Source organism: Astatotilapia calliptera, chromosome 2, assembly GCF_900246225.1.
Source record: "Astatotilapia calliptera chromosome 2, fAstCal1.2, whole genome shotgun sequence".
Taxonomy (NCBI): domain Eukaryota; kingdom Metazoa; phylum Chordata; class Actinopteri; order Cichliformes; family Cichlidae; genus Astatotilapia; species Astatotilapia calliptera.
The window spans coordinates 28,024,904-28,037,063 of NC_039303.1; the positions used below are offsets into that span (position 1 = coordinate 28,024,904).

At 39.2% G+C, this 12,160-nt stretch overlaps 1 protein-coding gene across 1 annotated transcript; it reads right to left on the reverse strand.

Annotated features, from left to right (window-relative positions):
* Nucleotides 1–1,920: 1,920 nt before the first annotated feature.
* kiaa1191 (KIAA1191 ortholog) lies at nucleotides 1,921–12,160 on the reverse strand. The gene is made up of 8 exons (XM_026192180.1): nucleotides 11,937–12,160; nucleotides 9,688–9,809; nucleotides 9,370–9,554; nucleotides 9,077–9,188; nucleotides 8,742–8,869; nucleotides 5,504–5,643; nucleotides 5,206–5,381; nucleotides 1,921–3,115 (listed from the first exon to the last, which is right to left on the reverse strand). The coding sequence occupies exons 2-8, from the start codon at nucleotides 9,713–9,715 to the stop codon at nucleotides 2,910–2,912; spliced, it is 975 nt and encodes a 324-aa protein (XP_026047965.1). The 5' UTR covers nucleotides 9,716–9,809; nucleotides 11,937–12,160; the 3' UTR covers nucleotides 1,921–2,909.

The following is a 12,160-nucleotide window of genomic DNA, read 5'->3' on the forward strand; positions in this document are numbered from 1 at the left end:
AACCACATGTGAATTGTTTACAGCCTTTCATTAAGCTGAGGAGTGCTCCAGTTAAAAGCTCCAGCTAAAGTGTGAATTACCTCAAACAGAGCATTGTTAACACCTAAATTACAGCACTAAAGCCAAAGTAAGACACTGTATTTCTGTTGGTAGCCAAAATATTATTGAAATGCTGTGAATTTCAACCCTGCATACTATTCTTATTAAAAATAGAAGGTCCGTCCTTTAATAAATCTTCAACATGAACATACAGGACATTTTTCTGTTGTTTCACTCCCTCTCTCTCCTACACACACACAACATACCGGACATTAACCACCAACTACTGAGAACTTTAACAAGGTAAAGTCTTCCATCACACGGTTGAGCTTTCAGGGGAAAAACTCTGTTTGCTTGCTGTAATATGACATGTTTGCTTTAATGTGGTAATAATAGCTTTGGAAATTGAAATTTGACAATTGTGTGGAACTGTCAACAGTAGCATTAGTGCAATAAAACCAGGCTCTGTGACTACGGGACAAGACTAAATCAGTGTGTGCACAGTAGATGACCGGAGACAACAATAACCTCCCTCTGGCTCCTCAAAGGCTTTTATGCTTGTGTGGTCAAATTCATTATCTCATTACATCCCACGAACTGATTACTACTACAGTGTAACTGCAGAATTTGTGCATCGCTTCTTAACTTTTAATGCAAAGTAGTCCGAGTAACATCACAGTGAAATTTGAGAGTCAAAGTGAGGAGGAAACTTACAGCGATCCCGTGAGCTCATGTTGAAGTTGTTGCTCCATCTTGTGGTGAAAAATTGTAGGTAAAACATTTGTGCCAAGTTGTTGCGCCACAGTTTATATCTTTATATCACTACAGTAATGACTGTAAATGGTGCAATAGCAAAGGAAATGATGAACAGGTTACAGTGCGTTTATGCATTTCACAATGGATAAATGGGTCATTCCAGAACTGGAGGACAATTTATGTTTCACAAATGCTAAAAAACATGAAGTTTTTTCAATGTAAATTTCAGTTTTATTTAAATGAACCACCAACAATGAGATGCTTGGCACAACTGTATCACCAGCACTCGAAGTAGTAACTATAAAAAAGGGAATATATTAAACCTTTGTAAGCTAAAAAAACAAAACAAAAAAACATTTAGACTAATTTCATAATTTTTATATTCTTACATTTTTTAATTTAAATGTCTTCTGTTCTTATCAGGGTTGACTGGATGCATTAGTTTTTTGTAGACTGACAAAAATACTTCTAATATATATTTGTAATGTTTGTTTAATAGGGTAACATTAGCATTTTTGTTGAAAAATGAAAGTATTTCACAGTAATGGACTGTGAAAGTTGAGGATGAGTATAGTACAACTAAATGTAGGAAACTTTAAATGCATCTTCTTTTAGTAGCATAGTAAGAGGGTTGCACTGTTTAGATATACTCTGTCTGAAAAAAAAATATAGAAAATATAAAGATAAGGACTCATCTCTGGTCTATCCATGAATTAGGACAACGTTTAACAATTATAAAAGACTTGTAGCAACAAAACCAAAAAGAAAACATTTTAAGTGTTATATTTGAATTGGTTATTAAGAAACTGGGACAAAAGAAAACTGCCACTTTAGATGCTCAAGAGCAGTTTCATATTTTAATCAATATTTTACATTTTTAGCACAATGCAAAGTACTACTCTAACTCTGGCAAATTGGTGAGACAAGCATACATAGATTCGTGACTCCTGTATTATTTTCAAATTCATGACTGGAATTCTGGCACTGAATGAGATGCATCTGGCTCGGAGCCTCTGAATCACTTCCTGTTTGAACAGAGCACTGAATATGAAATACCGGGAATAGCCGCCGCGGCCCCCCCCCCCTTTTTTTTTTTTTTTTTTTAAAGAAACAACCAAAAAAGAATTTAGTTCCATAATGAGATTTATTTACAGATGAAAGTGGGAGAGCTCCCTTGTGCATTTTATTAGCAGAATTCATCAGTTTCCCCCCCCAAACAAAACAGCAGGAAAATTCAGTCACACACACACACACACACACACACACGCAAAAAAAGTTGAAAAGTTGACAATGGCCACTTCAGTCCTACGTTTAAAAGAAGAAAATAAAAAGTGGCAAACCCAACAAACTGCACTACCTACAATTTAGAAACCTTGATTTAAAGCAGAATATACATATAAAAAAAAAAAGAAAAAAAGAAAAAACTTCAGGTCAGCAGGCACATGGTCACAGATGCTCTTACATATAATGAAAAAAAAACAAAAAGAGAAAAAAAAAAAAAAAGCTGAAATTTGATGCCAAAAGCACACCCATTGCAGCCTTAGGCACAATATCAGTCATATACCACGATACTCTGCATGCTGATGAAGAAAAGCACTACATAACTTTAAACCAAAAACTATTAAAGACAGGAACCTGAGATATAAATTGAATTATCTTGCTACTTTAGCATGATCAGCAGCAAGATATTTCAACGTTAATCTCAAGCCATCGCTGACAATGGAACGAGGACATCTAGGCGATGCATACCAACGCACCCATTACGTGACAAAGCAATAGGAAGCAGTACCAATGTTAGGGTTACAAATGAAGTTACTCCATTTGTTGCATTATTTGGCTAATAAGATAGAACGAGAGGAGGGGGCATAGACAGCAGACAGCAACTGATCTGAATCTGTGAGCTGGGGAGGAGAAGCAGTGCAGTCTGCTGCTAGTTAGCTAATACTGTAGGTACTATGGGCCCTCATTCCCCCCAGCTTGAGTGAAATTGCATGGAGGCAGAGGGAACAGAGGTAGACAGGGAGGCAAATGTGGAACAAGAGGACAGACAAAAAAAACAAAACAAAACAAACATTGAGAATGTGGAATCGGAGGAATAGCTACATAGCTGGTCTTCAGAAGCCCGATGGTGTCAAAACATTCATGTCCCGAGGTTTGAGTTTATGCGGCCGTGGGTTTTGCCGCTTGGCTTCAATGTCTGAGATTTCAATCTTGGGTGGCATAAATTTTGTAGGGTCATCAACCTTGAGGTTGACCTGGGTGTTGGTGCCATCCATGGTTGAGGATTTCTGCAGACCAAAATAAGATTGCAGAGACAAACCTGCAGGAGAGAGGTGTGGTAGATGATGCCATTAATTACTTAAGAGCTGCAAAGAGAAACACACAGCATCACTGGTGTACCGTGTGAAATTTCCCTGAAATATTCCACCTACATGCCGTTATAGCTTCTATAAGAAAACTTTTAAATTGCACCTTATTCTGCATTTAACCATGTAAAGCCTGAACCACGAAATAATTGCCAGAAAATTCTTCTTTAAAAAACAAAACAAAAAACTGGAATGTTTATTGAACTTTCTGACAAACTCAAGGTCTCAAAAAGGTCTAGTCTTTTACAGGGTTAAAATATGCATGTTACTAGGGCTGAACGATATATCGCATTTGCGATAATATCGCGACATGATCAAGTGCAATTTTCTAACCGCAAAGGCTGCGATTATACTCTGGACATGTCCAAATTCATGGGCTGCATCCTCCTGAGGCCGCATTTGTAGACCGATTACGTCACAGCGACGCGCCGAAGGCTGTCCAAATTACTACCATATCCCAGAATTCATAGCGCGGCCCAGCCAAACTCCAGTTTCCAGCAATGGCGGCCGCTACTAAGTTTTAAAATTACTCATACTAATCTTTCTGGGTCACAAAATAAACTTTTAACATATTTTCAGGCGAGAAAGTAGTTGTGTAAACATCAAATATCTGCTCGGTTTATCAAGATATCCCATATTTGCAAAAGTGCTTCGCCGTTTTCAGAGGCGTCTGCTACCCACCAGCTCGATAGCTAGCCGGGAGCTCGAGGGTTACTGATGCGGCCGAGAACGGCACAACTCCCGGCACATCATTTTCAGATCACCGCGGAGTTTCGCTGCTCGGGTTAAACGTAATATATAAGTCACTTAGACAACCTAAAAATGTTATTTTTGGGCTTTTTTCAGTGTTTTGTTTGTTCGTGAGTAAATCGGTTTGGCTGAGATTAAAGTTATTAGATTAGATAAAATAAAACTTTATTAATCCCCCGGGTGGGTTCCTCCTTGGTTTTCACACAGCTGACTAAACGTCAAACAGAAAACTTATTAAACAGAAGTATGAGACAGTCGAGAATTTACACCAGTGTCTGGTTATATTTTCGATAGCAAGAAGCAGACGGCCGAGTTTATTAAACTCCACCGAGACAGCGGTGACGCTAATCAGAACTAGACCGTCCAATTTCACGCCTTTGTGTGTGTGTTTATACAATTGCTATTATGTTTGCACTTTATGTGTAATGTTACTGACTGCAGAGATCAGTAAGATGTGTGTATTTTTTATTTATTAGTTTTATTTATTTAATATTATTTTTTAATTGAATGACTGTCTAGTAGTTCACAGATGTCGAAAAACTGAGTGTGGTAAAGCCACTGATTTTTTTTATATATATTTCTGCAATCTGCACATTGTACTGACTTTCATTTTAATGTTTACATTAGGGTTCCTTGTCAGCACTTTATGCTCAGATGTTTGTAAGCTAAAAATAAACTATTGTGTATGTTCAAATATACTGTTGTGATTGAAGAAGTTAAATAAAAATGTCAGTCATCAATTCATGCATCACCTCATGTCATCATAACAGAGGTCTGTCTTCCAGGAAAGAACAGTTTAAAATTAATGTAATATAGTATTGGCCATACTATATGATGTATTGCTTGTCTTTGTTTAATAATACAGAAGACAAAGACCTTAAAAAAAATAATCGCATATCGCATCGCAATCGCAATATTGGGGCAAAAAAAAAATCGCAATTAGATCATTTTCCATAATCGTTCAGCCCTACATGTTACAGTGAAAACAAGCTATGTTATCACATGTGATTAGGATCACATTTTCTGTTTTGGTTTCTGTGATGCGAGGCCTGTCTTTGTAAACAGTTCTGCAGGTTGTGGTTTCAACATGGCTGTGGTATGACTAGAAGGAAGTAGTTTCAAATGCTATCAATTTACAAACTTTTTTCTCCCCCAAAAATAAAAGGGAGGGTCAGTGCAGTTTCTTTTGATGTAAGGTTCAGGGGTATGACAATTCACCCTATTCGCAGAGTATCGGCATAGAAATGCTAAAAGACTGAAGATACAGAAACAGGCGTGAGCACAAATCTTTTACCTGTGCTGGTTTCAGAGCCAGGATCAGTGGGGGACTTCTGTACCACAGATCGGATTCCGAAGAAACTCCACCTATCACCTCCTCCTCCTTCATTTCCTCCCATGTCTGTGCTTGGGTTGGGACTGTGGGTCTCAGGTGCAGCAAGGAAAGGTGCAGGACTCAGATGAAACCAGTTCCTGTATTCCCATTACCCAAGAACAACATGAACATACAGCCAATTGGAAATTGTACAAATGTATAAATATAAGGGGGTTTCTTTGCTGAATGACAACTGGCTTTACAACAGTACAGTTCCTACCTGCGATGAACACTCGGTGAAGAGTAGGGACTAACGCAGGGGGTGATGTTGGGAGTAACAGAAGGGGTGCCACTTGGGGTGGTTGATGCTGATGTTGTAAGCCTGTCCTCCTTAAAGTTTCCACTTGGCATTCTCAACTTCTGCACAGCAAGAAAAACAAAAACAGTTTAAAAAAAAAAAAAAGTCACAAGCTCCCATCTGCTCCACTGTCAGTGTAAATTTATTAAACAGTTTTAATCTTCCCACATGTGTCTGGCCAGCACAAAAGCACAAACAGTGCTGTTTTGTTTCCCCCGTGACCCTGTTTGTAAGTTTGTTGTTTTATGATCTTTTGTTAATCTGTCAGTGAAACAACTAATTGTATTTACAGAGCAAACATCCCTAAATACGCAATGCACAAGGTCAACACTGTTTTACTTGGTTTGCAGATCGAAAAATAGGACGTCACAGGTTCTCAGAGCCTATTGCCATTGACTACGTTATGCAGGTGGGAACACAGATCAAAGGTTAGAAACAAAGTGTGCAAAAATTACTCATCTTAATTTATCATTAAACAGCAGTAAACACATTAAGAACCACAGAACTGTTACGCACCAAATTAAGCTTTCATTACATAACTTCGACTTTTTCACAAAATTGATTGAAATCCCTGAAACACCTACGAAAAACAACAAATCCATGTTAATGTATTTGTCAATCATCAGTCGTCTTCAGTTTTAGTACAGAGTAAACAAAAGCTACTTTTTGACTAAAGGCAAAAAAACCCCAAAAACAAATCCAAGTTCCACTATACTTGCCATCAGACTTAAATTGAGTTCATGACTAATCTCTTGAAAAACATTTTCAGTGCCCAGTTTCCATTCGGTATGGGCATATTCCCAATCATATGGCAAATGCCCTTCCAAGCTCATATCTCCATTGTGCATGAGGTCCTGCTTTCTACTCTGGGTAGAGTCCATTTTGCAAATGAAGAGCGCAAAGCAACGTAGTGGCCTTTTAAACACATTACTTGGGTCAGTAACCTAGTTCGTCACTACTTGAACCCGACTGGCCCTCAGCCAGAACGATCAACATGGAGGTCATAACAACAGCCTGCCACATGCAAACAATTCTGTATAGCTTATAAAGTGTCAGAAAGCTGAAATAAAAAATAAAAAAAATAAAAAAAAGAGTAAAGACATACAAAAACCACAAATACACTAACACAGCAAAAAAAAATAAATACACATATCGCACGGAAAACCTCTGGTAGTCGATTTGTTCCTCGTGTGTATATAAAACAAGACAAAACCCATTTATTACAGTTACGTAATAAATAAAACGCTTTTCAAATAACACCACCTAAAGTGGAATCTGTGTGAAATCTGGTTTCAATACAGATACAAGAGTTTAAAAAAAAATAATGTCAGCACCAGTCTGTGCCTCGGTCATTTCTTAGCGTTAGGCCTCATGATAGTAAAATGATGATAGTGCGGGGCAAACAGAGTAATTATCCAAGTTATATATTTACATCACGCTCACTTAGCAAGTGCGAAGGGCTTCCCAAGCCCCTAAAGTTACCCTTTCAGGTTATTTTATTTACCTGAAGCTTCCACTCACGGTAAGCAACACGGCCTTTAAATGTCTGCTGGTTTCTAGTTAGCCAGTGCTAACCAAGGCCAAGAACCACACAATGGTTAACTAATTTAACCCATCAATACGCAAACCATCATCCCCTCCTTTGTATTGCGAGATTCACGGTAGTTGATATATGCCGATCATTTATTTTTATTGTTCCGAATAAATACGTTTGTTTGAATGCTAGCTTCGCTAACGGCGTACAACACCTTCGACCTGACTGTCGTCAACTAAAGCAGCGACGTCTGACTAACCTTTTTATGATAACTTTTCGTTGACGCCTCGGTCCGACAATTTCTTTCACTTTGTCCATAATTTCCAGTTTAACTGACGATTATTTTTCACAAAAACGACGACGATACAGTCTATGCAGCAAAGTAGGCCTTTTCTGGTTTTGGTAGGAGCTCTGTGATTGGTCCGTCTCGGGGAACAGGAAAAAGGAAGGGGTTTGGTTTGTGCAGGGGCGTTGCTTGGCAACAATACTGCAAGAACTACAGCCTATGGAGCCAGCGCAGAGCTCATTACGTAATTTGTTTATCAAGACGTTTTGCCATGTTAACAATATGTTGTTATGTAATTAGAAGTGCACATATCAAGTTTCTTTAAGTAAAAGTTTACTTAGCTTACCTTACTAAGTGATCTTTACACGTTAATGATATTCAGTAACTTTGTGAGGTCAATAAGAATTAGGTCAGTAAATAGTAAATTTGAGGACCTGTAGGTGGGTGGCTAGTTGTGGTGAGGGATATATATTGTCCTCTTCTTTCTAAAAACTAATTGCTCATGCATGTATGAAAACTAAAATCCAGCCGATAATTCATACAAAGTAGATGTTAACATTTAACATGGGCAGCACGGTGGCACGGTGGTTAGCACTGTTGCCGCACAGCAAGAAGCTCCTGAGTTCAATTCCAACATCAGGTCTTTCTGTGTGGAGTTTGCATGTTCTCCCCGTGTTTGCGTGGGTTCTCTCCGGGTACTCCGGCTTCCTCCCACCGTCCAAAGACATGCAGCTTGTGGGGATAGGTTAATTGATTAATCCAAATTGTCACTAGGTGTGAATGTGAGTGTGAATGGTTGTCTGTCCCTATGTGTTAGCCCTGCGACAGACTGGCGACCTGTCCAGGGTGTACCCCGCCTTTCGCCCTATGACAGCTGGGATAGGCTCCAGCGCCCCCCGCGACCCTGAAAAGGATAAGCGAATGGAAGCGGATGGATGGAACATTTAACATATACTTCTTAATTATGCTAATCGGGGGAAAGACAGTCATTGCAAGCTATTAAAAAACTAGGTCTCTAATTTTCATGATAATCTGCCCCAGAGTAGGTCACTTTCACAGCATAAATTACTATGGTGATCTGCATTTGGAAGAAAACCCAGGATTAACTCTGCAGTTACCCAAATAAGATGAAATCCTGCCTTGTAGCACAGGCTTTAAATATATATCTGAGCCAGTCCATCAACTTAATTTGATAAGGGTCAGATTTATGATGTGTTTTTTTTTAATGTACTCTTTTTAATAATAATAACAACAACCTTCTGACAAATGACATTTAGGTGTGCATTTTCTTTTGAGTTCATTGTTACTTGCGGTCAGTGATTAAAACTGTTAATACTCACCGGCAGTGTGACATCACCTCGTCTGTGAATGTGGGTCTCTTCAGCAGAAAGGCCCTTGTGAGGGTAATAACCAGACTCTGTTAGTCCAGCCTGGTGCTCAAACTCCTCAAGGCTCTTGTGGGATTCCTCTGAGAGATTATGGGAACATTGCAGACAACTAGTCAGTGTGTTTAAGGTGCTGCACTCCAGCATAGCTCCACTAACACTCTTAAGATTGTTTAAGTGGGAGCCAAGTCGTTCTGAGCATCATAATTCATGTAGTGGACAGTGGCCTTGTTAAGTAACTCTATATTTTTAAATAAAGTTGTTTAGTGAAGTTGCTTTCGTGGACTTACTGATCCTTAGCGAGCTCATTAAAGTGGTGGCTTTGGCTTTCACCACAGGCCCAGGAGACTTGGCTGATGGTGCTCCCTCAACGCTCAGTAACTTCTCACCACTCTTCCCTTCCTAGTCACACAAATCCTAAGTGTTAGGCTGCACTTACAAACTATTAGAAATGGAGCAAATCAGAAGTGCACGCACCTAACATTCAAGAAGCATTTACACGCAACTAATACAAGGATCATTTTGTTCCGGTAACCAATTCAAAACAACGTGGGTTAGAAAATAAGGGTAAACACGGGAGCACCTCAGTTTTCCTGAACCTGTTCTGTGGGATAACAGGTTCTTTCCACAGGATGTTGACAGTCAAGTCAGAAGGTGGGGAATGCATAGGGCCATCCATGTTCTCATCATAGCTGATATTGTGTCGTTGTATTCCAATTGGAGATGATAATGCACCCATGAGGCAGGACGGCGTGCCGGACTCAAGTACTGAAATGAAGGAAAAGGACACATTACTGTGTAAATAAACAAACAAATAAACAAGAGAAAAAACTTCTGTTATCAGTACAAGATAATCACTTGTCTCACAGTTTAACTCTGCCATATCTCAAATCTTGTTTACCTGGAATGTCTCCCCGTCCTGAGGCCATTATGTTCTGAGCAGCTGACTGCAGGAAACGGTGGGGTCTGACAGCTTGGCCGTTAACCTGACACTCAGCTTGATGCTGGACTCAGATCTGACCACTTCATCACATGACACCAGACACGGAAAGTTATTAGGCTCACAGAAACGAATGTAAAACACTGCTCACTAATGTCATTTCTTTTACCTGGGGAAGAAGGTAGGCCTACACATGTACTCTATGCATATGTTTAACAACATGATTATGGGTAAGTGCAAAAAATAAACACAACAGACATTAATTACTGAACACAGTGCAAGATGTCCTGACCTGCCTTAAATAGAAATACAGAGTCTGATTACAGCAGCGCCATTAATATCAGTCACACATAAATTTCTGCTGATAGCAGAGGAGTACAGCAGAGGTGGCCAAATTTACCCAAATGTCGATAGTACTGGTATCAGATTAATACTAGCGTGACAAGATTGACACTTTTTTCTATCATTTAAGTTCAGTATTCAGCCCAATGAATAATTTCAAAAGATTTTTAATACAGTTCTAACACATCAAAGCATCAGAAGCTGACCCAAAGTGTTTAGAGACAGGAATATTTACATTTCAGGTAAAAAATAAATAAATAAAAAAACAGTTTTGAAAATGTTAGGTATTTTAGTACCATGGTAGCATTTACTGGATATTGTTTTATAGTGACATTATGCAGGAAAACTCTGTCATTCAATAAGGCCCCTTTGTTTCAGTGTTTTTCTCTTTGACCCAAGAATTGATGTGTGAGAATCACAGGCTGGTACAAGGTTGAAATACCACAGAGATCACTCCCTCAGCTACATTAGTTTCTTAATCTTTTAGACGCCTGTTGAAGGCCAAATGGTTTGTTTCAGATTTCACTAATGAAAGAACTCTTTATTTTGTGCCTTGAAAATATGTCGCTGAGATAATCACAATTGTAGCTGAATTGATAAACTACACAAAGGATGCTTCTTCACCCAAGGGCAGGAAGACGCTGCCTTATCTTGGTCTGTACTGGTTTAAACTGATAAATCTGCTGTCTCATGAATTTTACCCTCTATATAAACTGTTGTACTTGTGAATAAAGTTGAGTCACTTTGGGAAGACAATCTAAAGCAGTCTCTGTTTTCTTGTTCTCCCAAGCTGCTCCCGAGCTCGTACTAACACGCTGAATGGCATGCTTGAATATTACTTGAGAATATATTTGACTGTGTTACAGACTAAGGGACATTCTCTGCTGATAGGTGAAGGTACATTCTCTGCTGATAGACGTCCACGCCTCGAAGGAAGTCGATCCACGGATTAGGCCCTGGAAACCGTTTCCTTCAGAAAATATATGAAAAGTTGAAAGGTATGCTTTTATTTTGCTAAATCATTATTTTGGAAAGAAAAAAAGCACAGTGAGTATGTAGTGAATGTTAAAATGTGTTTAGAAATCGCAGAATAATGATGATCCCTTTCATAAATCATGACACAACTACAACATATTCGGCATCGGTATTGACACTTTATATAGTGTATTTTCTTGGTAGCAGATTGATATCACAATCTGTAGTATCGCACAACACTACAACACAACCGAGCTCTGGATTAAACAAAGAAATGACACTTTTTCATTTCCGTCTGACAGCTGATCCACAGTTAGTTAGTTCCCTATTCAGTCGAATAAAACCACACTCAATCTTGTTTAGCTCCCAATCGCCGTGATCTGAGCTCACGTTCCAGCTGAATGCGCTCTTAAATGAACTCAGAATGTGACATGTTTCTCATACATATTGCAGCAGAATTCAGATTTTGCAGACACGGGTCGGTGGTGTTTAGTAGTCCGGTCTACTTTCCAGACAGCTGACATCGTGCTGTTCACGTCGGCGCTCATGGAAGCCAGATACAGTGACTTGCAAAAAGAAAAAAGAAAAAAACGCACACACCCCTCCCCCGAAAGAAAAGAAGTCATGGGGATGTTTGACTCGTGTCGGTGTAGGATTTAAAAAAAAACGCAAACTAGCTGTAATGAATGAGGAATGACACATGACTCACGCTGCAGTGTTTTCCGAGAAAAATACATGTATGTAAAAACAGAGAAGCCCATTCAAACCACTTTAAAATGATGTGATTTGCAATAGGCTATACATTTAGTCTGTATATACATACAAGATCTACATTTTAGGTTGTCCAGAATTTGCACGATCCCTTCATCGTATATTTAAAACTTAAAACTCACCCGTGAAGAATTCTCTCACTGTCCCTCTGAAATTACTCCACAGCTGCAGTGATTTCGTTGCCACTGTCGCGCCGATTTGGGATAACGAACAAAAAGATATTGTTTGTTTGTTCGCCGGCTAGTTTATCCATGACTTTTGGACATGCAAACAGAGTCCATATGCCCACGTCACGGTGAACGTACCTCCTTGGCAGCAGCCTAAGCCGCCGCGGAGGGATCCGCTG

Coding starts and splice junctions, on each gene's coding strand:
- kiaa1191 (XM_026192180.1), bottom strand. CDS start 9,715: ATGGCCTCAGGACGGGGAGACATTCCAG. Junction 9,555..9,687: donor AGGACGGGGAGACATTCCAG/GTAAACAAGATT, acceptor CCTTCATTTCAG/TACTTGAGTCCGGCACGCCG. Junction 9,189..9,369: donor ACAGGTTCAGGAAAACTGAG/GTGCTCCCGTGT, acceptor TTGTGTGACTAG/GAAGGGAAGAGTGGTGAGAA.